At 35.8% G+C, this 27,299-nt stretch overlaps 1 protein-coding gene across 3 annotated transcripts in view; it reads left to right on the top strand.

Moving 5' to 3' along the window:
* The window catches only part of RAB3GAP1 (RAB3 GTPase activating protein catalytic subunit 1), a 115,068-nt gene that overhangs the window by 46,047 nt on the left and 41,722 nt on the right, over nt 1-27,299 (top strand). For all 3 annotated transcript variants that reach the window (XM_077747846.1, XM_077747845.1, XM_077747847.1), the window contains exons 6-12: nt 4,812-4,931; nt 6,403-6,568; nt 10,507-10,606; nt 18,640-18,721; nt 23,442-23,510; nt 25,006-25,079; nt 26,825-26,917. In XM_077747846.1, coding sequence (XP_077603972.1) covers nt 4,812-4,931; nt 6,403-6,568; nt 10,507-10,606; nt 18,640-18,721; nt 23,442-23,510; nt 25,006-25,079; nt 26,825-26,917 — 704 coding nt within the window. The remainder of the gene's footprint in view (nt 1-4,811; nt 4,932-6,402; nt 6,569-10,506; nt 10,607-18,639; nt 18,722-23,441; nt 23,511-25,005; nt 25,080-26,824; nt 26,918-27,299) is intronic.

Below are 27,299 nucleotides of genomic sequence, written 5' to 3'. Positions count from 1 at the left end.
TTATTGATTAATGTTCTCATGGAAGGCAGCACAGGGCTTGCTTCAGACTCACAGGAGGTGGTTCTTTTTAATCCAGATCAAGTTGGGAAATTGTTTTCAGAAGAGGCATTACCTCACTTGAATCCTGATGGACAGTGAGAATAAGCCAGGTAAAGTTGGTTAAAAAGACATTCAAGGCAGAACAAGAGCAATAGTAGAGATGATAATGCTTAAATTAAGAATTTAAAACCTGCAAGTATAGCAGCAGAGGGTTGATAATGCTACAAGATGAGAAGATATCTGTGTATTTTGGGCCTAATGTGAATTGGGCATCTTAAGAAAATTTTATAATGTCCTTATACTTGTTTTCTTAATAGAATTTTAAAATTATAGTTAAAAATTAAAATTCTCCACTTTTCAGGGCTGTTACTTAGTTATCATGTTTCTTACCATCTGAAGAATGACATACACTGAAGTATTCACCTATAAACATTTCCTTTTTAAAAAATTAAGCTGAAGTTAATACTGAAACACTGACATTGAAAATGTGAAGACTGTTCAGAAAATACTCATTTATACATTGTATAGATATACAGTTAGCATAGGTGGACCCTGTCAGAATGAGATTAAACTAATGTGTTATTAACTTATATTTTCAAATCAAACTTTAGAAAGTAGAATTTTGGCATTTATGGCAATTGCTTACTTTTGATAGTTTACCTGTCTACATCTGTTTTGAAATCTTGCAGTTTCAATTTTTATATCAAGCACTTGCCAGATTAGCTCTAAGCCTGTTTAACTTTTTTAAGGGTATTTTATAAAACTGGTCTTTAAAAGTTATGTGGGCATGATCAATTTTTGTTGTCTAATGATCTTAATGATGTGGTCTGTTGGACACTTCTATCTCCTTATATACGTATTATTTTCTATATACTATATCTCCTTATATACTATAGTATATATATTCTATATATATATACTATATCTCCTTATACACTTATTCTTTATTTTCTAATGGCTGATTTCTTTTTTTTTAATATTTTAAAATGTTTGTTTATTTTTGAGAGACAGAGAGAGACAGAACATGGGCATGGGAGGGGCAAAGAGAGGAGGAGACACAGAATCTGAGGCAGGCTCCAGGCTCTGAGCTGTCAACACAGAGCCTGACATGGGGCTTGAACTCACGAACCGTGAGATCGTGACCTGAGCCAAAGTTGGACACTTAACTGACTGAGCCATCCAGGTGCCCCTCTAATGGCTGATTTCTAAAATCATCAGTAGAGGTTTATTTCCTTTATTGTTACTCCTTATAAAATAAGGACCCCTGAAAATGATATAGATGTTGACCTAGGAGACATTTATGCCCAAATGTAAATTTATGAGGTCTTTACTGAGTAGAGGTTTTAATAAGAAGGAATGGTAGGCAGGATACTGAACCTCCTATGTCCTAAAGATGTCTACTTTTTAAAGCCTATGAATATAGGTTACATGGCAAGAAGGGATCAAGGGAGTAGACAAAATTGGGATTGCTAATTAACTGACTTCAAGATTGGGAGATTTGTCTTGGATTATCAGGGTGGTCCCAGTGAAATCACAGGCGTTCTTAAAGGTGGGAAAAAGGCAGAAGAGAGTCAGGGTCTGAGTAGTGTAATATGAGAGCTTGGCCTGCTATTGCTTGATTTGAGGAAGGCAGCCAGGAGCTAAGGAATGAGGGGAGCCTCTAGAAACTGGGAGGGGTAAGGAATGAATTCTCCCTTAGAGCTTCCAAAAGGAACACAGTCTTGCTGACAAGTCGATTTTGGTGTGTGGTGAGACTTTTGTCAGACTTCTGACCTATAGAACTGTAAGATAATAAATATGTTTTAAGCCACTGATTTTCTGTAATTTGTTATAGCAACAGCATGAGAACAATGCAACAATACAAAAAGTAAGAGCATAAATGCTATTTGCCTGGGAGGCTCTACCAAGCTTGAAAAATACACAGGAAGTACAGCTGGGTTTAATTCATGATAAATTTAGTGTTTGTGGTTTTGCCTTTGTCTCGTCTAGTCTTTGGACAACCTTCAGCTTCAACCACACTTTAAGGGAATAGCAGCAACAACTTAAAGAAATAGCCTACAATCTTCTAAGTTGTGTAGTTGAATAATTATGATGGCTTTTTTTTTTTTAATGTTTTATTTATTTTTAGGAGAGAGAGAGAGAGAGCGTGAGCAGGGGAGGGTCAGAGAGAGAGGGAGTCACAGACTGAGGCAGGCTCCAGGCTCTGAACTGGCAGTCAGCACAGAGCCCGATGCGGGGCTTGAACCCACAAACCGTGAGATCATGACCCAAGCGAAAGTGAGACACTTAACCGNTTTTTTTACCTTTTTTTTTTTTTTTTTGCTGGCTATAGCAAGGTATGTGTAAAAGGACCTGATAGTTTTGGGAGAATGGTATTTTAGAATAGCTCTAAGGACCCATAAAATATTCTTATTCTTTCAAAAGCTAAAATGTTCTGAAGATTTCTGGTAACAGCAACATGACATAAGTTGACAGTTCCTCCTCTGCAAAAGAAAGGAAGGAAGGAAGGAAGGAGACAGAGAGAGGAAGGAAGGAAAGAAAGGAAGGAAGGAAGGAAGAAAGGAAGGAAGAAAAATTGGAAACCATTTTAGGGTACTGGCAATTGCATAAAGGCAGACAACAAATTGAGAAGCATGTATTTTTCAAAAACTACTAGAGGTTCAGTTAAGAAAGGTGTATCTTCTGGCCCTTTTGCCTGTGACTATTGCTATTACTGCCCTCTTCTCCCCAGTCTTTCTTGGTGAAAACTGGCTTTCCAGTTTGGTCATGAAAACCACAAGTTCTGTTAGTGGATGGGCAGACTTGATTCTAGGTGGAGAGCAAAAACCTGTGGCTCTGCCATCTAAGAATAGCAGACTTGAGTGAGAATGGACGAGAAAACCTGCACGTGAACTAGGCCAAGATTGCAGTCCTTGTTCAAGGCAAGTGATGGATTAGTCAGAAATTTAATAGGGAGCTACTGTATGTATGGGAGCCGTTGAAGAGTTGGATACATTCTGCACACAGAATTCAGGGTAGAGAACATATTTAATAGAATGACAGGATGGTATTTGAGGTTAACTCTTCAAAAAAGTATCAGTAGATATTGATAAAATGAGGGGAAACATTCCTATTAGAGGAAACAAAGACATAGAGGACACAGTTGATTTTATTGCAGATATACAGGAAGCAGTTCACTTTGGCTTATTTATTGTTATTGGGAGTTTATACTGGAACTGTGTGTGTGTGTGTCTGTGTAACGGGAGAACATAGTTAGGTAGCAGCTATCAGTGTTAAAGATACAGTTGTTCTTTTATCCAGCACTTATGAGAGGTTAGCCCACAGTTAGAATTGTAGAAATAAGTGCTGGTAGTATTGTTGCAACCAAATAAAACTGGGGACAGAGTACTGATCAGTAGGGGATTAGCATTTGAAAAGGAGATACAGAAAGCGTATTTAGTATAATCTTATTTGAGGGTATGGTGAGTACATGGACAGAATATTTCTAGAATAACCAAGAACTGTTGACTGATTTCACAGTATGGGTGATGGCATGGGAAAAAATGTTCACATTAAAAAAAGAGCAGAGTATATTTTTAAAGACCTTTAGAGCTTAGAAGTCACAGCTCTAGGTTCTTTCAGATATTGAATATTGCTCCTGCATAACTACTTTTGATTACAGGGGTAGGAGGGTGGAGGCAAGGTAAGAAGATTAAATGAATTTTTGTCATCCAAACAATAAACAGATTATGGATTGGATTGTTTTTTATTTTTTAATCTTTATCACTGGGGGATTTCTTGAGAATGTTCATAAAAATAAGCATTCACAACTCTACATGTCCAGAGTTAAATTAGGCAAATGAATAATCCCTTTCATAAATTATTTTTAAGAAGTCATTAAAAGGGGTGCCTGGGTGGCTCAGTTGGTTAAGCGTCCAACTTCCGCTAAGGTCATCATCTCATGGTTCGTGGGTTCGAGGCCTACATCAGGCTTCACACTGTCAGTGTGGAGCCTGCTTGTGATACTCTGTCTACCTCTCTCTCTCTGCTCCTCCCCTACTTGCTCTCTCTCTCAAATAAACTCAAAAAAGTAATAAAAATAGTCATTAAATAAAAATAAATTGAGGAGTGAATAGAAGTTTTCAGTGGGCAGCATCACTAACTTGATCTTATATTTTTGTAAAGTTTAACCACAAATTTGTATAAAGGACTTGACAACTAAATGAGAAGTTTTAATTTTTCATGCAGGATAGTGTAGCAAGAGTAGGTGATTCTCTGATATTTTGTAACTCCTATCTAATATATGTTATTGAATAAAAGAATACAAGAATTCTTTAATTAAGATACTTAAGTAAACCATGTCCTCACATTTAGAAAGCACAAATACATGATGGCTGATTCCCTACCATTTAGGGAATTTATCAAACTTTTATCTTTCCACACCAATGGACTTAATGTTATCAGTTAATTAAAACAACCTTTAAGTCTTGGAAACTTTTAAGGCAAAACTGTTAATGTTCTTTTTTGCTTGTGATTTCAGCAAACTGCTTTTAATTTGTCAAGAATAGAGAGGAAATTTGTGAATAACGGAAGTGTTTTGCTAAATGAAGGAAATAAGTGTTTTTGTCCATTGCTATTAAAAAAGAGAGAAACACCTGTAGTTCAGATGTGACTTGCTAAACTTCAGGGAAATTTTTTCAAGTTTTTTAAAGTAATTGATTTTTGTATTCTGAAATTTTCCCTGTTTAATGGCAGTGATTCTTTTTTTTTCTTTTTTTCTTTTTTTTTTTAAGGTATGGATTGCGGGAGTTTGTGGTGATTGCCCCTGCTGCAAACCATGATGCAGTTCTCAGTGAATCTAAGTGCAATCTTCTTCTGAGTTCTGTGTCTATTGCTTTGGGAAACACTGGCTGGTAGGTGGACATTTTGAAAAATGTAGACAATGAGTTAAACTATTTTTAATTATAATTTATGAAGGAAAATGGTTATTAAGTATTAGATTTTTCAAAAAATGATCATTAGGATTCCTACTTGTGAGTTACTATATTGGAATATCTTAGGGAAGGACAAACTCAAAATGTTGAGTGATTGCATTTCTAAAGGGAAACTTAACTGAAATATTCAACAAATATTTGAAATGAAGAGTAAATTGTATTGTTTTTGTTTTACTTCCAAATGTTTATTTAAATTCTGTTACAAAATCTAATTTTAAAACTTGAGAACATAGCATTGCCTCATTCAGCCTCACCTGAGAATGCCCATGTCAGGTGACTCAAATTTTTTGCTGCTCCGTGCATGTCTGCAAATGACTTAAAGTGCCAAGAGTATTGATTTTGGGGTACAAATAAATTTTAGGGAATAGGCTTATTTGCGAAGATGCAAATCTGAATAATGAGTATTGGCTATATTTTCAAATGATAAAGTAAAAACTATTTCACTATTAATGTTGGTTTAATTTGTATTTTCATACCTGTGAATCAAATTTTGTTTTGCCTTTGATAGGCTAATATAGTGATACCTACAGGCCTGACCCCACAGAAGGTCCCTCAAGACCAACCAGGAGGATCGTTGGCTGTGTGCAGGATAGAAATCAAATACGAGTCAGCAGGAAATGAAAGCAGAGATTATTAAAGGCATAGAGACAGTGCAAGTACAGACAGAGTGTCTAGGAGACTCAGGATAGGAGGGAGTCTTGTCTTTGCTTGGGGTCTGGGGATTTTTATTGAGGATAGTGGTCTGGTGTACATATCCTCTCCTCTATGGCATCCAGGAACTGGTTAGAACAAAGAGGAGGGCCCAGGTGCTAGTTCTTGGAGCCAGGGGTCCTTGGCATGGCGATGTCTAGTGCTGGTGGTCTGGAATATGCATATGATAGCTTTGGTCATTCTCACCTAGTCCTTCCTTAGATGTTACCTGTTCTAGAGAAATCATTAACTTCTTGTTTCTTACAAGGGTTTGCATTCTGAAGCATGTGTAAAGTGGAGGTGCAGGTCCTAGCAAGAATAGAAACAGGAAAAGGAACAAAAAGCAAATTTTTATGGAGTCCTTCAATTTCCCTATCTAATTTGGTTGCTTTTATTCAAGAAAATTTTCATTTTGTCTGTTTTGACTTTCAGCTATTTTAAAACAATTTTCTAACTCAAAGTGCCTCTAGATGATAGTTTTTTCAGCTTATTAGTATGAGAAAGGAACTAATAGTTATCAGTATGAGGAGAAAAGGAACTAATAGTGTCTCTGTTATAAATATAAGTCTGATGAGTGATTCTTGCTTAGTGTTTTTAAATATTTGAGATTAAAATAATATGATGGGAAATTTTTTAGATGTAGCAATTACTCAGTGTTTAATGAACCTACAGTCTATTCCTATTGAATTTTGTCCTACAGCCAGGTGCCACTCTTTGTGCAAATTCATCACAAATGGCGAAGAATGTATGTAGGTGAATGTCAGGGTCATGGTGTCCGAACTGATTTTGAAATGGTTCATCTTCGGAAAGTGCCAAATCAGTACACTCATTTATCAGGACTGCTGGATATCTTCAAATCAAAGATTGTGAGTTTGCACTGATATTATCATTCTTACCTGGGATCCAGATAGAAGAAGCAGTTTGGTCATTTTATTGGGTTTGTAGAAAAATTTTTCTGTAACACTAACAATGTAATTACTTGGAATAGATATAATTGATTACATAAATTACTATGTATGTTTAAAGAAACAGTATCCAATTAGATTTTTATTGTACTAATGATAAAGAACAGCTAATCAAAGTAATTTTGTTGTTTGTTAACATTTATTTACTGTGTTATCTCTTTCTGCCCCTTCTCCTCTAATAGTAATACAGTTGACCCTTGAACATTGTGGGAGTTGGGGCCCTGACACCCCACTTCCCACGTGCCAGTCAAAAATCCACTTATAACTTTGACTCCCCCAAACTTAATTACTAACATCCTGCTGTTGACTAGAAGCCTCACCAGTAACATAAACACTTAACACATATTTTGTGTATTATGTGTATTATATATCATATTCTTACAATAAAGTAAGCTGGAGAAAAGAAAATGTTATTAAGAAAATTATAAGGGGTCACCTGGGTGGCTCAGTTGGTTAAGTGTCTTACTTTGGCTCAGGTCGTGATCTTACAGTTTGTGGGTCCGAGCCCCGCATCAGGCTCTGTGCTGACATCTCGGAGCCTGGAACCTGCTTCGTATTCTGTGTCTCCTTCTCTCTCTGCCCTTCCCCCTTTTGTGCTCTCTCTCTGTCTCTGTCTCTGTCTCTGTCTCTCAAAAATAAATAAATGTTTAAAAAAATGTTTTTAAAGATAATTGTAAGGAAGAGAAAATACATTTATAGTACTAAACTGTAAAAACCTCATCTATAAGCAGACCTACACAGTTCAAACTTATGTTCAAGGATCACCTATTGCCATCCTCTTCAGATAAGTATGTTTGAGACTTAGACTGTGAGCTCCTTGAGGCCTCAACACTTTGGATTCTAAATTGCCTCTCCCTGCAAATATTCATTTTATTTGATTTTTAAAATGAATCTGGGTTATGTTTTATGACAGAGCAGTAAGGGTAATTGGCATGTACTTACTACATCCTTGGTGTTCTGTAAAAACACTAACACAGAGATATGGAAGACTTGCTTGTATTACTCGGGGGAAAGCAAATGGGGGCTTAAGTTGAGGAGCTGTTAAAGACCAAAACCAGATGATTAAATGGTAGATTGGGTCCTCTACTTAGAGAAATAACCCCTTAAGTGCTTAAGTTACATCTGTCTCATTGAAGTGATCATACTTTTTAACAAACTGATATCAGGTATCTCTTTCTTAGTATGATACCTTGAATAGGATATATTACCACCTATGTTGCATTCCTGCCTAAAATGTGTAACATAAGTCACAACATCAGGGAGCCATCTCCTATTTCCAGTCTACAGTCCTCCACTCTACCAGCTGAGCTATCGAAGGGTCCACAGCCATCTCTTATTTCCAAAATGAGCCATATTTTGCAAAGTTACTGTCCTACACTCTTAAAAAAGTCAGTATCATGACTGGCAAAACAAAGATTGGGAACTGTTTAAAAATGTTTTCTTTTAATATTTATTTATTTTTGAAAAACAGAGAGAGAGAGATTGTGAGCAGGGGAATTTCAGAGAGAGGGAGACACAGAATCTGAAGCAGGCTCCAGGCTCTGAGCTGTCAGCACAGAGCCTGATATGGGACTCGAACTCACAAACCAGGAGATCATGACCTGGGCTGAAGTCAGACACTTAACTGATTGAGCTACCTAGGCACCCCCAGATGTTCTTTATATTTCATGGTTTTATATTCTTTATGGTTGATTTGGAATTTGTCTCTTAGAACTACTTCATGTTTTATGGAAATTTTCTTTCCAGGTGCATTTACAGTGAAAGTTATATTTAAAATTTTAAACTTTCTCTCCCATCCTCTCTTGCAGTTCTGTAATTTTGTGATTGCTCCCTATCTGTAGAAAATTTCAGAATTGGGTTTTAAAATGGTGTTTGGAGCCTCTTGCTCTGGGGTGATATTAGGAATATTGCATACCTGGTCCTGGAATCACTGGATTACTTGCTCAGGTTATGAGAGTGGTTCCTGACCCTTCACCCTCGCATGGTAACTCTCCCCAGCCCAGAACTTCCAACAACTCTACTGTACCAAGCAGGTATGCTCTGCCCCAGTGCCTGCCTTAAGCAGAGTCTTGCAGTGCGCTCACTCTGGGTATAGTTGAACTTGTGGTTCCACATAATGCAGTCTGTAATCCTAGGCTGTCACTGTCTACTTCCACACCTGGAACTCAGGAGGCATCTACCTTGAAACTTTGGATTTTCTGTACCTTATTTTCTAGGGCTCACAAAGATATTTATGTCGTATTTGATCCTAGCTATTTCTTTCTGGTTCTCTCTCTATATTTATCTATGTTGCTATGGAACTGGAGCAGAGGTTATGTGTCAAGGCAACTTTGTTGTGGTTTCTAGACTATTTGTACCTTATTACTGGTGAACACTCATTTAATATCTCGACTTGACTAAAAAGTTTATTATTATTCTTACCAGCCCAAATCTTACTTGTGTTTGTAGGACACAGCAGCCCAAAAGTAAATAATCTTTTTTTGGGCAGCCACCTTATATTGTAACTTTAAACCGAGTTTGTATTGTTAGAGCTGCTAGTGACATTGATAGATGTTGTTGAGCTAAATTCTTCCTGATTAGCAATATCAGCAACACCAGGTAACTGGTTAAATATGCAAAATTCCCATGAATCTATGTTTTCACATGTTCCCTAGGTGATTCCTGTGTATATTTGAGTCCTAGTCCACATTAATGTAGGTTAACCATTATTAAGGGAAGCTGAGCTCATAGGATGTTTGGATGATATTAATTTTCATGATTTAAAAAAAGTTTTTTTTAATGTTTATTTATTTATTTATTTTTTTAAATTATTTATTTCTAGGAGAGAGAGAGAGACAGCGTGAGCAGGGGAGGGTCAGAGAGAGAGGGAGTCACAGACTGAAAGAGGCTTCAGGCTCTGAGCTGGCAGTCAGCACAGAGCCCGACGCGGGGCTCAAACCCACGAACTGCGAGATCATGACCTAAGCGAAAGTCGGACGCTTAACCGACTAAGCCACCCAGGCGCCCCAATGTTTGTTTATTTTTGAGACAGAGACAGAATATGAGATGGGGAAGAGCAGAGAGAGACGGAGACATAAAATTTGAAGCAGGTTTCAAGCTCTGGGCTGTCAGCACAGAACCTGATGCGGAGCTCGAACCCATAAGCTATGAGATCATGACCTGAGCTAAAGTCAGATACTTAACCGACTGAGCCACCCAGGCGCTCCTAACTTTTATGATTTTTAATGAATGCAAAGATCAATCTAAATTTTTAACTGATCAATATAAACAATTTTGCATGAATGACCATTTGTGTTAGTCTAAAAATTCTGGTTAAATATTCGAGACTGGCTTTAATTTGAGTTTATTTTTGTTTGAAAGAAAGAAAAGACATCATTTCCTCAATCCTGGTCTTATTCTTTGTAATAGTTTTGCCTTACTGTAAAAAAAAAAAAAGGTATGACATTTTGTTCCACATTCATTATTGCTGAACAGAATAGTAAGGAATTATATTTGTATAATTAAAATTGTTAAAAATATTTTGAAGGAGCATTTATTTTGTTTCCAGGTAGTTTAAACAGCTTCATTTTCTTAAGTTTATTTACTTATTTTGAGAGAGACTGTGCATACATTGGGGAAGGAGCAGAGAGAAAAGGAGAGAGAATCCCAGGCAGGCCTAACGTAGGGTTAGATCTCAGGAACTGTGAATTCATGACCTGAGCCTGACCTGAGCTGGACTCTTAACTGACTGAGCCACCCAAGTACCCCAGACAACTTGTTGTTAATGTAATTTGCTCTCTGGCATTGTTTTTACACTTTCTTTAAAGCTACAGAATGTTGTCTTTGCATTTATTTCCTAGGGATGTCCTTTAACTCCTTTGCCTCCAGTTAGTATTGCTATTCGCTTTACCTATGTACTTCAGGATTGGCAGCAGTACTTTTGGCCTCAGCAACCTCCAGGTGAGATAATTTGGAGCTATATTTAACTTACTGAGTATAAATAGAGAAGAAAATATATTCAGAAATTAAACTTACTTAACTGTAGGTTTCAAGTGTTTTAAATTGGAAATATTTATAATTCATTCTAAATGTAGTATTGGTGATTTCATTGCCTTTATAATTTTTTTCTCTTAAAAAAAGCTCTGAAGTTTGCTCTAGAGACAGCATTACTCTATATGTGACAATCTGTCTTTGAAAGCTGATATCATTTATAAAGCATCCCCCTGCTGTGGAACATCATGTGCTGCAAATTAGTATGTAGTGAATGATTAAAGTGTCTGTTTTTAGAATATAATAACGGAAGCCACCCTCATAAGCTGAGAACCTTATGGAAAGTAGGGTTTGAAGAGGAATGCTAAATAAGAAAAGCAGAAAAGAAAAAAAATGGGTATATACACATATATTTATAAAGAGCTCTAGAATATGTAACTTGGATTTGATGGAATTATTTTTTTTAAATAGTGTAGTGTCTAGTTGGTTTATATATAACACCCAGTGCTCATCCCAATAAGTGCCCTTTCCCATGCTCATCACCCCCCCCTTCCCCTCTCCCCCACCCGCATCAGCCCTCAGTTTGTTCTCAGTATTCAAGAGTCTCTCATGGTTTGCCTCCCTCCCTCTCCCCAACTATTTTTCCCCTTCTCCTCCCCCACAGTCCTCTGTTAAGTTCCTCCTAATCCACCTATACGTGCAAACATATGGTTTCTGTCCTTCTCTGCCTGACTTATTTCGCCCAGCATAACACCCTCAAGTTCCATCCACGTTGCTACACATGGCCAGATCTCATTCTTTCTCATTGCCATGTAGTATCCCATGGTATAGATAAACGACATCTTCTTGATCCATTGGTCCGTGGATGGACACTTAGGCTCTTTCCATGTCTTGGCTATTGTTGAGAGTGCTGCTATGAACATTGGGGTACATGTGCTCCTGTGCATCAGCACTCCTGTGTCCCTTGGGTAAATTCCTAGCAGTGCTATTCCTGGGTCATAGGGGAGTTCTATTGTTAATGTTTTGAGGAACCTCCACACTGTTTTCCAGAGGAGCTGCACCAGTTTATATTCCCACCAGCAGTGTAGTAGGGTGCTCATTTCTCCACATCCTCGCCAGCATCTATAGTCTCCTGATTGGTTCATTTTCACCACTCTGACTGGTGTGAGGGGGTATCTCAGTGTGGTTTTGATTTGGATTTCCCTGATGATGAGTGATGCTGGCATTGTTCATGTGTCTGTTGGTGATCTGGATGTCCTCTTTGGAGAAGTGTCTGTTCGTGTCTTCTGTCCATTTATTCAGTGGATTGTTTGTTTTTCACATGTGGAGTTTGGTGAGTTCCTTATAGATTTTGGATACTAGCCCTTTATCTCATATGTCGTTTGCAGCTGTCTTTTGCCTATTAGTTTTATTGATTGTTTCCTTTGCCGTGCAGAAGCTTTTTATCTTGATTAGGTCCCAATAGTTTATTTTTGCTCTTGATTCCCTTACTTTTGGGGATGTGTCAAGTAAGAAGTTGCTGCAGTGGAGGTCAAGGAGGTTGTTTCCTACTTTCTCCTCTAGGGTGTTGATAGTTTCCTGTCTCACGTTCAGGTCCTTTATCCATTTTGAGTTTATTTTTTGTGTATGGTGTGAGAAAATGATTTAGTTTTATTCTTCTGCATGTTGCTGTCCAGTTCTCCCGACACCATCTGTTAAAGAGGCTTTTTTCCATTGGATCCTCTTTCCCGCTTTGTCAAAGATTAGTTGCCTATACATTTGTGGGTCCAATTCTGAGTTCTCTATTCTATTCCATTGGTCTATGTGTCTGTTTTTGTGCCAATATGATACTGTCTTGATGATGACAACGTTGTAGTAGAGGATAAAGCCTGGGGTTTTGATGCCTCCCATTTCGGTTTTGTTCTTGAATATTACTTTGGCTATTTGGGGTCTTTTGTGGTTCCATAGAAATTTTAGGATAGTTTGTTCTAGCTTTGAGAAGAATGCTGGTGCCATTTGGATTGGAATTGCATTGAATCTGTAGATTGCTTTGGGTAATAACAACATTTTAACAATATTTATTCTTCAGATCCATGAGCATGGAATGTTTTTCCATTTCTTTGTGTCTTCTTCAATTTCCTTCAAAAGTTTTCTATAGTTTTCATCATACAGATCTCCTATATCTTTGGTTAGGTTTATTCCTAGGTATTTTATTTTATTTTGTACCATTGTAAATGGGAAAGTTTCTTGATTTCTCTTTCTGTTGCTTCTTTATTGATGTATAAAAATGCAATCAATTTCTACATGTTGATTTTGTACCGTGCGACTTTGCACGGTAGATTGGTGCAAAGATCCATGATTGATTCATGGATCAGTTCTAGTAGGCTTCTGGTAGAGTCTGTCGGGGTTTCTATGTAGAGTATCATGTCATCTGTGAAAAGTGAGAGTTTGACTTCTTTGCCAATTCTGATGCCTTTTATTTCCTTTTGTGGTCTGATGGCTGATGTTAGGACTTCCAGCAGTATGTTAAACAACAGTGGTGAGAGTGGATGTCCCTGCCGTCTTCCTGATCTCAGGGGGAAGGCTATCAGTTTTTCCCCGTTGAGGATGATGTTAGCTGAGGGCTTCTCATAGATGGCTTTTATGATGTTTAAGTAAGTTCCTTCTATCCCGACTTTCTCAAGGGCCTTTATTAAGAAGGAATGCTGTATTTTGTCAGATGCTGTTTCTGCATCTATTGACAGGATCATATGGTTTTTATCTGTTTTTTGTTAATGTGATGTATCACACTGATTGATTTGCGAATATTTGAACTAGTCCTGTAACGCAGGAATGAATCCCCCTTGATCATATGGATAATTCTTTTAATGTGCTGTTGGATTCGATTTGCAAGTATCTTGTTGAGGATTTTTGCTTCCATGTTCATCAAGAATAGTGGCCTGTAGTTCTCTTTTTTTGCTGGGTCTGTCTGGCTTGGGAAGCAAAGTGATGCTGGCTTCGTAGAATGAGTCCAGAAGTTTTCCTTCGATTTCTATTTTTGGAATAGCTTGAGAAGAATGGGTATTAACTCTGATTTAAATGCCTGGTAGAATTCCCCAAGGAAGCCATCTGGCCCAGGGCTCTTATTTGTTGGGAGATTTTTGATAACTGATTAAATTTCTTCACTAGTTATCAGTCTGTTCATATTTTCTATCTCTTCCTGTGTGAATTTTGGTAGTGAGTGTGTGTTTAGGAGTTTGTTCATTTCCTCTAAGTTGTCTAGTTTGTTGGCATCTAATTTTTCATAGTATTCCCTGATAATTGCTTGTATTTCTGAGGGGTTCATTGTAATAAGTCCATTTTCATACATGATTTTGTCTATTTGGGTGCTCTCTCTTTTCTTTTTGAGAAGCCTGGCTAGAGGTTTGTCAATTTTATTTTTTCAAAAAACCAACTCTTGGTTTCATTGATCTGTTAAACTGTTTTTTTTTTTTGGATTTTATATTGTTTATTTCTGCCCTGATTTTTATTATTTCTCTTCTCCTACTGGGTTTGGGGTGCTCTTGTTGCTCTCCTTCTAGTTCCTTTAGGTGTGTTGTTTGATTTTGTACTTGCGCTTTTTCTCATTTCTTGAAATAGGCCTGGAGTGCAATGTACTTTTCTTTTAGGACTGCCTTTGCTGCATCCCATAGAGTTTGAATTGTTGTATTTTCATTTTCGTTAGTCCATATGTTTTTAAATTTCTTGTCTAATTTCCTGATTGGCCCATTCGTTCTTTAGTGGGGTGTTCTTTAACCTTCATGTTTTTGGAGGTTTTCCAGACTTCTTCCTGTGGTTGATTTCAAGTTTCATAGCATTGTGATCTGAAAGTGTGCATGGTATGATCTCAGTTCTTTTATATTTATTGAAGGCTGCTTTATGTCCCAATATGTGATCTATCTTGGAGTATGTGCCATGTGCACTTGAGAAGAAAGTGAATTCCATGGCCTCAGGATGTAGAGTTCTAAATATATCTGTCAGGTCATCTGGTCCAATGTGTCATTCAAGTCCATTGTTTCTTTAGTGATTTTTTTTCTGTCTAGTTATCCTTTGCTGTAAGTGGAGTATTAAAGTCCCTTCTATTAGCACATTCTTGTCCATAAGATTGATTCTGTTTGTGATTAACTATTTTATGCATTTAGATGCTTCTGTATTCGGTGCATAGATGTTCATAATTATTAGCTCTTCCTGATGGATAGACCCTGTAATTATTATATAATGCCCTTCTTCATCCCTTGTTACTGTCTTTACCTTCAAGTCCAGTTTGTCTGATATAAGTATAGCTACTCCAGCTCTTTTTTGACTTCCTGTAGCATGATAGATATTTCTCCGTCCCCTTACTTTCAATCTGAGTGTGTACTCAGGTCTAAAATGAGTTTCTTGGAGATAGCAAATAGATGGATTTTGTTTTTTTATGCATTTGCTAACCTGTGTCTTTAGATTGGAGCATTTAGTCCATTTACATTCAGTGTTCTTATTGAAAAATATGGGTTTAGTGTCATTGTATTCTCTGTAGGATTCATGCTTGTGGTGGTGTCTCTGGTACCTCATGTTCCTTGCCACATTTCCCTCATAGTGTCCCCGTCAGGATTTCTTGTAGGGTTGGTTTAGTGGTGACACATTCTTTCAATTTTTGTGTATTTGCGAAGAACTTTTCTCTCTCCTTCTATTCTGAATGATAGGCTTGCTGGATAGGGATTTCTTGGCTGCATATTTTTTCTGTTCATCACATTGAAGATCTTGCCAGTCCTTTCTGGCGTGCCAAGTTTCAGTAGATAAGTCTGTAACCACCCTGATAGGTTTCCCTTTTTATGTTAGGGCCCTTTTATCCCTAGCTTCTTTCAGAATTCTGTCTTTGTCCTTAATTTTGCCTGTTTCACTATGATATGTCGTGCAGAAGATCGATTCAAGTTACGTCTGAGGGGAGTTCTCTGTGCCTCTTTGATTTCAGTGTCTGTTTCCTTCCCCAGATGGGGAAGTTCTCAGCTATAATTTGTTCAAGGACTCCTTCATTGCCTTTCCCTCTTTCCTCCTTTTCTGGAATTCCTATGATACGGATATTGTTCTGTTTGATTGTATCACTCAGCTCTTTAACTCTCCTTTCGTGTTCCTGGATCAGTTTATCTCTTTTTTTCTCGGTTTCCTCTTTTTGTATAATTATGTCTTCTAACTCACCTGTTTTCCTCTCTACCTTTCAATTTGTGCATTGGACACCTCCATTTTATTGTGCAGCTCATTTATAGCATTTTTTAATTCATCACAACTATTTTTAAGCTCCATAGACGTTTTAGCAATAGTTTCTCAGATGTTTTCCATGCCTTTTTCAAGCCCAGTGATTAATTTTATGACTATTGTTCTAAATTCTTTTTCAGTTATGTTGCTTATATCTGTTTTGAGCAGTTCTTTAGCTGTTATTTTTTCCTGGAATTTCTTTGGAGGAGAGTTCTTCCGTTTCATCATTTTGGCTAGCTTTTGTCTCTTATTAGTTTTAAAAGCTTGTTATGCACACTGTACCTTCGAGTACTGCTGTATTAAAGAAACTTGTCTGTTCAGGAAGTGTTCTTTGAATGGTGTCTCTTGGTCTCTTTTGTTGAGACTTTGGGTATTTTATTTCCCTACTCATGTTGGTATTTGGACTCTCTACCATGTGTACTTGACTTGTTTTTTTTTGAGGTAGCCCTATAAGGTTTTTTTTTTTTCCCCCTTTCTCAGTGGACTCTGTCTCCTCTTCCTCCCAAACTCTGCCATTCTGTAAGGGTTCCTGTGGCTTCAGGCTTTCTCTATTTGAGAAATGGGGGTGAGTGAGATGAACGGAGCTCCCTACTTCTCCACTATCTTTGGAGATTTCCAAGTCGAATTTGATGTAATTAAAATCATTTACCAAGTTTGCCATAAGTTGGTATATACTGGTAGACTGATTCATTTAGTAATCATTAATTATTAGCTAGTTATTATAGGCCAGGTTGTTGTCTGGGTTGCATGTACAAACAAGACATTACCTAAGTTCTAGAAAAGTTCACCCTGGTGGACATATAGCCTAATTGAGGATTTGGTTCCTAGGTGTTTCTCTCATATATAAGTGTAATTATATTCAATTGTATGTAATAAGAAATTTAATAACAAACTTATAAATAATTATGCGGATTTTACCAGCCTGAAAGCATTTTCCAGTCTACTCCCCCACCCCCACCCCCACTGAGAAAAACAAATTAGAATACAACAATATTCTTTACTGTTTATTTTTGTTCCAAGTAATTGATTATTTATAGGATGGAAAGTTGGCAGTCTTAGGATGATATTAGAATTAATGTAGTATACCCTAGACTTTGGTATTTATATATCTGCTAGTATCTTATTTATGTACTACAGAATAATTTGAAACTCTAATGTGATAATGAAAGAACTACATCTAAACTACAGCAAAGTGAAATAAAAGCTAAACTGAGAGTTAAATTAGAAGAAAGACACAAATGTTTGTTTTGGTAATTTTTGTTCCCAGAAAACAATATCTTCTAGGCAATTTATAGTCACTTTCTAGGTGAAAGCTTCAATTCCTGCCTTCCCTTTCCTTTTTTCAAAGGCTGCTCTATTATTAATAAGTCAATTTTAAATATTTCCCAAGATGGTATAGTCTGTTGATGATCTAAGAGAAAGCCCATGAGCCAGAATGTTAGCTTGATAATTTTGATTGCCAGTACGGCCTTTGTTAATGTTTCTTGCTAGTTTTTTAAATGAGGAATTAAAATATTTATCTTATTCCTCAGTGAATTGAAGGCCATATAAATTTTTAATATTTTCTTCTATGAAGGGAAGGAAAGGATTTGAACATGTAATACAGACCAGATGTTGTACTTGGCATTTTTCATATTATTTCATGTAATTATTGTTTATCTATGAGACAGGTATTATCTTTCTTGGAGAACATATGTAACTTAGAGAAGATAGGTAACTGGTCCAGGGTCACAAGTGATAGTTTGTTTTCAAACATTGGTCAAACTCCAAATTCCATGATCCTTTTATTCCATAGTGTTGCTTCTGAGTTTAATTGAATTAAAACTATTGTACAGTTACGGTACATAATTTTTAGCTTATTTACAAAATATGCTTATTATACATTGTGAAGATCTTAAAAATTCACATCTTGTAATAAAGCTAGTCATTGTAATCTTTATTACTATAATAAGTATTTGTTAGCTGGAAAAATGGAATGAAATTAACTTGAAAATTTACTGAATCAAGTAATTGAGCCCTATTTAATTATTAATTTAGTTAGGTTATAAGTAATCGTCAAACATGATTTTAGCAAATCTGGGGAATATTCATAACTCAACAATAGACTTTAATTTGAGGAATTCCCAGTGTAGTGCAAATAATGAAAAACAGCCATCTGAATTATTTCAAAGAGAAGTAAGTCCTTTTGATGTCTTTTAGAAGTGTTTATTACTTCTTTAAGAGGGGTGGAGCTAAGGGGAGTGATTTACCCTCTAAATTCTCCTCTCATCTCAGATACTGTTCAGAACAGAAAGGAAATTCTTTGATAAACTCCAAGTTTTTCCATGTACTATCAACTGAAATAAAAATTTATTAATGATAACTAATTTGCTCTATAGAAATTATTGACAACAAAACTGATGAATATAAGTTGGTGATTAAATTTTTTATACTTCAATTTTAATTCTTATAGATGATATTAATCACATTCTTAGAAAATAAAAAAAAATTACCAGATTAATGTTCTCTCAAGCAGTATTTAAGGAATATTTCAAAAGGGTGAAATGTAGAATGCATGGCTTGAATGAAGCACTGTATAAATAGGAATTGAAGGTGTACTTTTATGATAACAGTCTAGGGGGAAGTCTTTAACTAGACTGTTCTCTAACTTTACGTATGTGCTCTTTATACTGGCACATTTAAATCTGTGATCTCCCAAAGAGTTAACTTAACTAAATTAAATACTTACTTCTTAATTTTCTGTTGAATAATGGAAAATTATTTTTTTTGTTTAGATATAGATGCCCTTGTAGGAGGAGAAGTTGGAGGTCTGGAGTTTGGCAAGCTACCATTTGGTGCCTGTGAAGATCCTATAAGGTGGGGTTTTTAATATATCATTTGAATTATGGGACTTTACTCTTTATATTAATACTGATTTTACTGTGCTTTGTAATACTGTAGCCTTTTGAAATGAGTATAGTATCAGAAAGAGATCTACACCTAACAATCGGTCCATCTGCTTTTTTTCTCTATAAGTTAAGAAATACAAGAGGCTTGGGGCATCTGGGTGGCTCAGTTGGCTAAGCGTTCAACTCTTGGTTTCAGCTCAGGTCATGATTTCGTGGCATGTGAATTTGCGCCCTGTGTTGGACTCTGTGCTCACAGTGCAGAGCCTGCTTGGCATTCTCTCTCTCTCCGTCTTTCTTTGCCCCTCCCCTGCTTACTTGCTCTCTCTCAAAATAAATAAATAAACTTAAAAAAATTTTTTTAAAAAATAAAAGGCTTTAAAATAATACATAAAAAGTGTATAATACCATTTATTGGTAATTCCTTATAGAAGTGATTCTGGGCCTACTTTTTGGTAAACATCTTATACATTGAAAAGCACAGAGAATGTCATATATAACAAACTACCATATGTTCATCATTGAGAATTAGCAAGTGTTTACATTTCTGACCACTTTTTCCAGGTATGCAAATTAAGACTTAACTAAGGTATACAAAGGTGACCTCTTAAGTTACCCAACTGTTATTCTATAAGAGCCACTGAAATTTAAGAAAATTTTACATAAGAAAATGTCTCAGAAAATTTAATCCCTGAGAGCAAAATATTTGGAAAATATAAACAGTGCTGATTTAGAAACTGTTTTATTTGTTTAGTTAAACCATCTGGTTAGTTAACAAATATATATACACACACATACTTTTTTTTGGTATCCAAAATGTGTTTATTGGGATGGTTTCCCACTCATCTTGATTCAGCATGCTTTTAGTGCCTTGTGGCTAAAGATGGTGGTGATTTTATAGCATTGTGGGCACTTCATGTCCGTGAAGTAGGAACTGGATGGAGCTCTGCACCAGGTGCGTCTTTTTGTGCTTCCTTTTTTCCTCTTTCAGGGGGTAATTGAGGAAATTCTTCCTGAGGGGTATGTTGTTGTGGGGAGATTGTCACATCCGCAAAGGTGCATACATATATTGTTAGTACTCTTACATAGAGCTAAAAATAATAATACTTTTAATTTAAAATCACACAAGAGAGAAGATAAAATAAGTATCTTGTGTAATTGATATTATATGTGCTAAGCACTGTGCTGAATTAGGAAGATACAGAAGTAAATAAAACAATTTCTGGTTTCTTGGCATTTGTAGTCTGATGGAAATAGACAAAATAATCACCTAAATAAACATACAGTTACAAGCTATGAAGGAAATGGACAAGATGTAGTAATAGTGAAATAAAGAACTAGTTTGGATTGAGATGCCATCAGGAAAGTGTTCTCAAAGGAAGCATTTCAGTTAGGGAGGATTTCGCTGGCAGAGAGAAAGAATGGTCATTCTGGGAAAATGAACAGCTTGTGTGGAGGGCCTTGATGCAAGAGAGTTTGGCCAGTTTATTGGTGGAAACTCCAGTTTCCTGGGAAACTATGCATCATGGCATAGTGAGCAAGGGAGAAATGGTATATTTGTGGCCCTCCAGCAGGTTCATTCATTTAGATTTTGCTTAGAGAAAATTTTAGGGAGAGAGAATAAAATTGACTTGATCATAGAAGTGTGAAGGAATTAATTATTAAATATTTCTTCTTAATTTTAAATCATGAATGAACCATCAGAGAAACATGATTGAAGAATACAAAAATAATTTGGGAGTAAGATGGTATATGTGGTAGACAGTTTAAATCATATGGTGATTAGCAAATGCTGTGGGCACTATGCTTTTGCAAAGCATGGTGGAAGAAGTGGAAGAGGAAATGAGGCTTTTTTTCAGTGTCCTCTCCCTGTCAGAGCAGTTGTTTTACACTTAAGGGAAAGGAGAGGACATAGTCATAAAAGCTTAGGAACTGAATCAGAGGTTAATACCCAAAATTATTTCAGAGCTTAGGATTTTAAACTTATCATTCATGTCCTCTAATATATATTTTCTAGTCATTTTTCACCTTAAAACTTTATTCTATAATGAAAGTAATAAACTTATGCTCAGTAAGAAAAATTTAGAAAGCATGTTTTAAAAAAAAGGCAAAAGTCATATGTTTACCAGTCACGTTTCTTATTTGTAAACTGTGGTAGTCAACTCTGACTAATTCAAACAAAAACTCAGCTTCCTGAAGAAGTATTTGATAACACAGGGTTTTCATTGGGACCCTTAGAGGACCCAGCTCAGAAAATAGGCTCGAGCCCAGGGTGTCTTGTTGTCCAGTTATTTTTTTTTTTTTAAACATCTTTATTGTGGAATAATTTTATAATTACAGAAAAGGTGCAAAAATAGGACAGAGAATTACCACATAATAGCTTCCTCTGAAGTTAGTGTAACTACAGTACACTATCAGTACAATTATCAAAACTAAGAAATTAATAATGGCACAATACTAGCAACTAAGATACAGACTTTATTCAGATTTCTCCAGTTTTCTTTTTTTGTTGTTGTTGTCTAGTTATTAACTGAGGTTATACTACATAGTTGTGAAGCACTGTCCCTGTTAGTGAGTCCAGACTGGAGTTATCAGTCAGCTGAGCACTACTAAAGATCAGAGAAATAAAAGTAATTGACTCTTTTGGCTTCTTTGCTCTCCAAACTTGACACTCCAGGAAGTGGGTTCAGAATAAAATTCATACAGGAATAAAAATACTCACTAAATTCATAATCCCACTAATTACAGGTGGTGATTGATGACAGCTTGGTCTCTGCAAGACCACTCTCAGGTTCACTGATTGCTAAGAGGACTCACACCATTTAGTTGTGCTCGTGGCTATGGTGTGTTACATTGAAAAGATACAACACAAAAATCAGCAAAGGAACAAGACATATAGGGTGAGGTCCAGAGAAAGCCAGGGACAAGTTTCCTTTCCCAGTGTAGTCACATAGGACATACTTAATTCTCCTAGCAGTGAATTGTGACAACATGTGTGAAACACTGTCTACCAGGGAAGCGGATTGGAAGCTCAGTGTATGGTGTGTTTATCTGGGGATAAACATGTACCAGAAGGAAAGCAGGTGTTCAGCATAAACCATAGATTTGCACCAGTATTTTAGGTAGAGTGTGTCACTCCTGTCAAGGATTGGTAGGAACCTTCCCCAAATCCAAGTTCCCAGATGCCAAGTCAGGGGAGAACCCTGCAAGTACTCCTTTTCTAAGTATTAGGCCTGCTATGATAACTCTTTTGTGCAAAGTATGTTTGTATATTTTTATAAACATATGTCATCCTTTATATTTTTTGTGGCTTGTATTCTTTATAATTTACGNTATATTTTTATATTTATACATATAAATATAAAAATGTTTTTTATATATAAAAAACATTTATATAAATGTTTTTATATAAATATATATATATATATATGCATATGAAGGAGTCAGCAAACTACGACCTGTGCATTAGATCTGACCAGTAGCCTGTTTTTGTATAGCCAATGAACTAAGAATAGTTTTTACATATTTTAGGGTTTTAAAGAAAAAATAGGAATATAACAGAGACTGCATAGTTCCTAAAGCCTACAATAATATTTTCCCCTGATACTTTGTAGAAAAAGTTTGCTAACTTCTGATCTATGTTTTTTCAAAATTGAGGTAGAATTCGTATACCATAGAATTCACCATATGAAGTATACAGTTCTGTGGTTTGTAGTATTTAGAGTTGTGTAATCATCTCTTTCTAATTCCACAGCACTTTTATCACCCCAAAAAGAGACCCTTCACTTCTTAACTGTCATCCCCCCAATCTTCCCAGATCCTCCAGCTCTAGGCAAATACAGTCTACCTTGCTTGTTCTGGACATTGCATGTAAATTGCATTATGTAGATTTGGTTGTTACTATCTGACATCTTTTACTGAGCAAAACTTTTTTGAGGTTTATCCATATTATAGCATGAGTCAGTGTTTCATTGCTTTTTACTGGTGTATAATATGCCATTGTATGGTGATAACACATTTTTATATCCATTGATCAACTGATAGATATTTGGGTTATTTATATTTTTGGCTATTATATATAGCATGTGTTTTTTTTTTTTTTTACGTTTGTTTTGAGAGAGAGAAAATCCCAAGCCGACTCCGCACTGTCAGTGCAGAGCCTTTTGTGGTACTTGAACCACTAACTGTGAGATCACGACCTGAGGCGAGACCAAGAGTTGGATGCTTAACCAACTGAACCACTCAGGTGCCCCTAGTATGTTTATTTTTTTTAATGTTTGTTTATTTTTGAGAGACAGACAGAACGTGAGTGGGGAAGAGGGTAGATAGAGAGGAAGACACAGATCCCAAATAGGCTCCAGGCTCTGAGCTGCCAGCACAGAGCCAGACACAGGGCTGGACAAACCATGAGATCATAACCTGAGCTCAAGTTGGACGCTTAGCCTACTGAACTAACCAGGTGCCCCTAGCATGTGTTTTTAATATCCGTAAGATAGTACCTTCATATGGGTATGCTAAACTAGTTGTCTCCTGTTTTACTGTATTATAAATAGCACCACTTTTAACATAATTATATGTGAGTTTCTGGTTATTTACTTAAAATACATTTCTAGAAATAGAATTGCTGAGTCTGAGGGTATACACATACTATCAAAGCTTTTAATAGTATTTTTATGTTTTGTTTATTTTAGTGAACTCCATTTAGCAACTACATGGCCTCACCTGACTGAAGGTATCATTGTGGATAATGATGTTTATTCGTAAGTATGTTAAGAGTATTATATTGAGTATTATATTTATTCAGTAGAATAAATTAACTGCCAAGTGATTAGCATCTTCCCTTTTTCTTTATATTAGCTTCTGATGAGGTTAGTTGATTTTTCTACTTTAAAAGATTGATTTTTAGACTGATTAAATATATTAGAGATGTGTTTTAAGCTGCTGACTTTGGGGATGTGATCCTTAGCTCAGGGATAAATCTTTTTATAAAGTTTTTATTTTAATTCCAGTTAATTATCATACAGTGTTATATTAGTTTCAAGAGTACAATATAGTAATTCAACACTTCCATATCTGACCTATGCTCATCACAAGTGTAGTTCTTAATTCCCATCGCCTATTTAACCCCTCACCCACCCAAACAATCTCCGTCTTATTTTGTTTTAGCAAGGGTGTCTCTAAGCAGGGTTTCAGTGCATAATTCTGTTGAATTTTTTTTAGCTAGTTAGAAGCATTTCCTGAAATACTTTAAGAAATAATGGTCATCAGAATGTATGGGAGTAATATTTGATCATTAAATGTTATAAGTAACAAAACATGCCAGTCATGTACTCTTGTGCAATGGAAACAACTAAAAAATTATAACAAATATTGTCTAGGAAGAATGGAGAAAAGGGAACTCAGTTTTAGTACTTTCTCATGCATGATGCAAACAGAAGTAGGATGCTTTTTTTGTTATAATTGAAATAACTGTGTTTGTTCATTATAAAAGTAACATGAGCTTTCTTAATTAGATAAGTTAGGTGGATATAGAGAAGAAAATAAGGACTACATGGAAACCTATTACTTGAAAAATAGCATTTTGGGGTATATCCTTTTTTTTAAACTGAGTTAATAATTGATACGTAACATTGTATTTGTTTCACATGTACAGCAGAATGATTCAGTATTTGGGAGTATATCTCTTTAAAGTTTAAATGTGTATATATTTGCTCTATTTAGTGTATTACTTTACATTCTTATGCCAGTAAATATAGATCTGTGTTGCTATTTTTAAAATTACTGCATAATATTTCATTGAGTGGATACACAGTAATCTATTTAGTTGAGAAAATAGAGTACTTTTCATATTGTACAAATTTTTGTAGTCTTTGTTTTTACTGTTATAAAAAACTGATGAAGACGATTGTGCATACTTGCTTGTTTCTTGTTTCTTTTTTAGTATTCCTAAAATTGTTTTATTAGATTATCATTATATATTATCTGTTCAAAATAATTTTTATATGTGTGCTTTGATTATTCTGTTTTGATTCTGGTTTTTCCTTTTGTACTTTTTTGTCTACAGACTTTGATTTTTTAAGATATTTATTTTTTAAAATTTATCCAAATGACTTTATGCATCTGAGTAACAGTAAGCTTAATGGAGGCAAAATGGATTGCTTGTCCTTTTATAGAATTAATTAGACTGCATTTTGATAAATTGATGAGTTGCAGATTGTCATAATTAGGATCTTATGTTTATTGTTTTCCATTTAGTGATTTGGATCCTATTCAGGCTCCCCATTGGTCTGTTAGAGTTCGAAAAGCTGATAATCCTCAGTGTTTGCTAGGTAAGACATATTTATGTTACTTTCTTGAATTTATGTTCTTTCCTCATCAATCTGCCTGTCTTCTGGATTAGGAAGACTGAATGTTTTCTTTATACTTTATTTCACCTATCAAAAGGGTAGGGTACATTTTTGTGTTTTTTTTGTGATCTTGGTTAACACCACAGGAAGAGGGGTGCCTGGGTGGCTCAGTTGGTTAAGTGTCCGACTTCAGCTCAGGTCATGATCTCACAGTTCGTGGGTTCGAGCCTTGCGTCAGGCTCTGTGTTGACAGCTAGCTCAGAGCCTGGAGCCTTTTTCAGATTCTGTATCTCCCCTCTCTCTGACCCTCCCCTGCTCACACTGTCTATCTCTTTCAGAAATAAATAAAACATAAAAAAAAAATTAAAAAAAAAACACCACAAGGAAAGAAATCTTTGACAACAGTAATGAACCCCAGTTACTCTTAAATAGCACTAGCAGGACCTTTCTTTCTCATCTTTTAGTTTTAACCAGTCTGTACCGCAGAAAGCTTGGATGTTTTCTTGTGATCTGAGTTTTATTCTTCTAATGCTGTTATGTCATTCATAACATAATTTTTTATGTTTTTTTCCCTCTTGTGGAAGATGTTTCCGTCTTCCATTCTTTTTAGTGCAGCACTTTCGGCCTTTTGTTGTCTTCTGGACCCGTGGTATATGATAGAAGGAATACTGATTTTGACAGTCTAATTAGAGCCTTTCCAAAGAGTTGGAGCACATCTGCAAACTTGTTTTCTGATAGAGGAAAATGAGGTGTAAATAATATTGTACACCTCATAGAGTTATTTGAAAATCAAGTGAAATATTAGAAATCCTCTGAAAAAATGTTGATTTGCCATTGGGATAATATTATTGTATACCATGTCTGGCATTATCTTTCTCTTATCATTATTGTAGGTGTATCTCTTTGGTGAAATTTTCTGAACCCATCTCCTCAATGTGTCTTTGCATTTTTTTTCTCTCTTATATTTAGTACACATGAAAATATTTTCTCCATTTTCATGTTCATCCAAACCACTTCACTCCATATAACCTGATATATTACCATTCAACAAATGGGAGTTACTAAGTATTTATTGATGACAGTAATGATGTATTTATCTAAAGCATCATTTTCTTGGGTTCTTTAAAATTAATCATATGCCTGGGTGGCTCAGTTAGTTCAGTGTCCAACTTTGGGTCAGGTCACGAACTCGCGGTTCAGGAGTTCGAGCCCCGCATTGGGCTCTATGCTGACAGGTTTGGATTCTGGGTCTCCCTCTCTCTCTGCTCCTTCCCTGCTTGCTCGCTTACTATCTCTTTCTCTCTCAAAAAATAAAGATCGCGCTGTTTTTGTCTCTAGAAGGGTGGCAGTTAGGGTGGCACTATGTGATTATAGTAATACTCTTGTTGCTTCTATAACTCAGTGAGAACAACTCAGTGAGAAAAGATATGATTTGTCTTATTTGGGTACATAGTAAGAGTGTAATATTTTTAGATACAGTTACTTTTCCTTTCATTCTAGAAAGAATTCTAAGGAAAAACTTTTTTTATATCCAAGAACGTGGAGAGAAAGGAAGAACAAGGCTATCTTTGAAATAGGATTAGTATTTGTCTTTGGTAGAAAAACTGAATGGTTTATTTCTCTACCATATCTTAGTTCTAGCTTTTGTGAAAAGATATATACTTTAATTTGTAGGACTGATTTCTTTTAGTTAAGTGTCAAAAATGAGTAACATTTTTTCTTTGTAGGTGATTTTGTCACTGAATTTTTTAAAATTTGCCGTCGAAAAGAGTCAACTGATGAGATTCTTGGACGATCCACATTTGAGGAAGAAGGGAGAGGTGACCTACTTTCTTTTTTCTTTTTCTTTTTTTTTTTAAGTTAGTTTCAAAGTCTAACCCTTTTTCCTTGGCACATTTTCCAGCAACTTTTCATCTCTTTTCATATTTGAATGAAGTTGGAAAAGCAAGTTTTGATGGACTAGACTGCTACCATATCTCTCCAGGTTATACCCTGAGCTTAAAACATTAAGCACTTTTAATAAGTTCTTTCTACCAAAACTGTAATATATTTTGAAAAGCAGGGTTTTTAAAGGTTTATTTTTGAGCTTCTGGGGAGAAATGGTTTGTGTTATACGTTTGTCAATCATGGATGCATATAAAGCTGAATATGTTTATTTAAATTTTAGAATTCTGAGACCATGTAATAACAGTGAAAAGAGTG

Source organism: Crocuta crocuta, unplaced genomic scaffold, assembly GCF_008692635.1.
Source record: "Crocuta crocuta isolate KB4526 unplaced genomic scaffold, BGI_CrCroc_1.0 scaffold427, whole genome shotgun sequence".
Classification (NCBI taxonomy): domain Eukaryota; kingdom Metazoa; phylum Chordata; class Mammalia; order Carnivora; family Hyaenidae; genus Crocuta; species Crocuta crocuta.
Note: the sequence above shows the minus strand (reverse complement) of the source record. Positions and strands in the feature narration are given on the sequence as shown.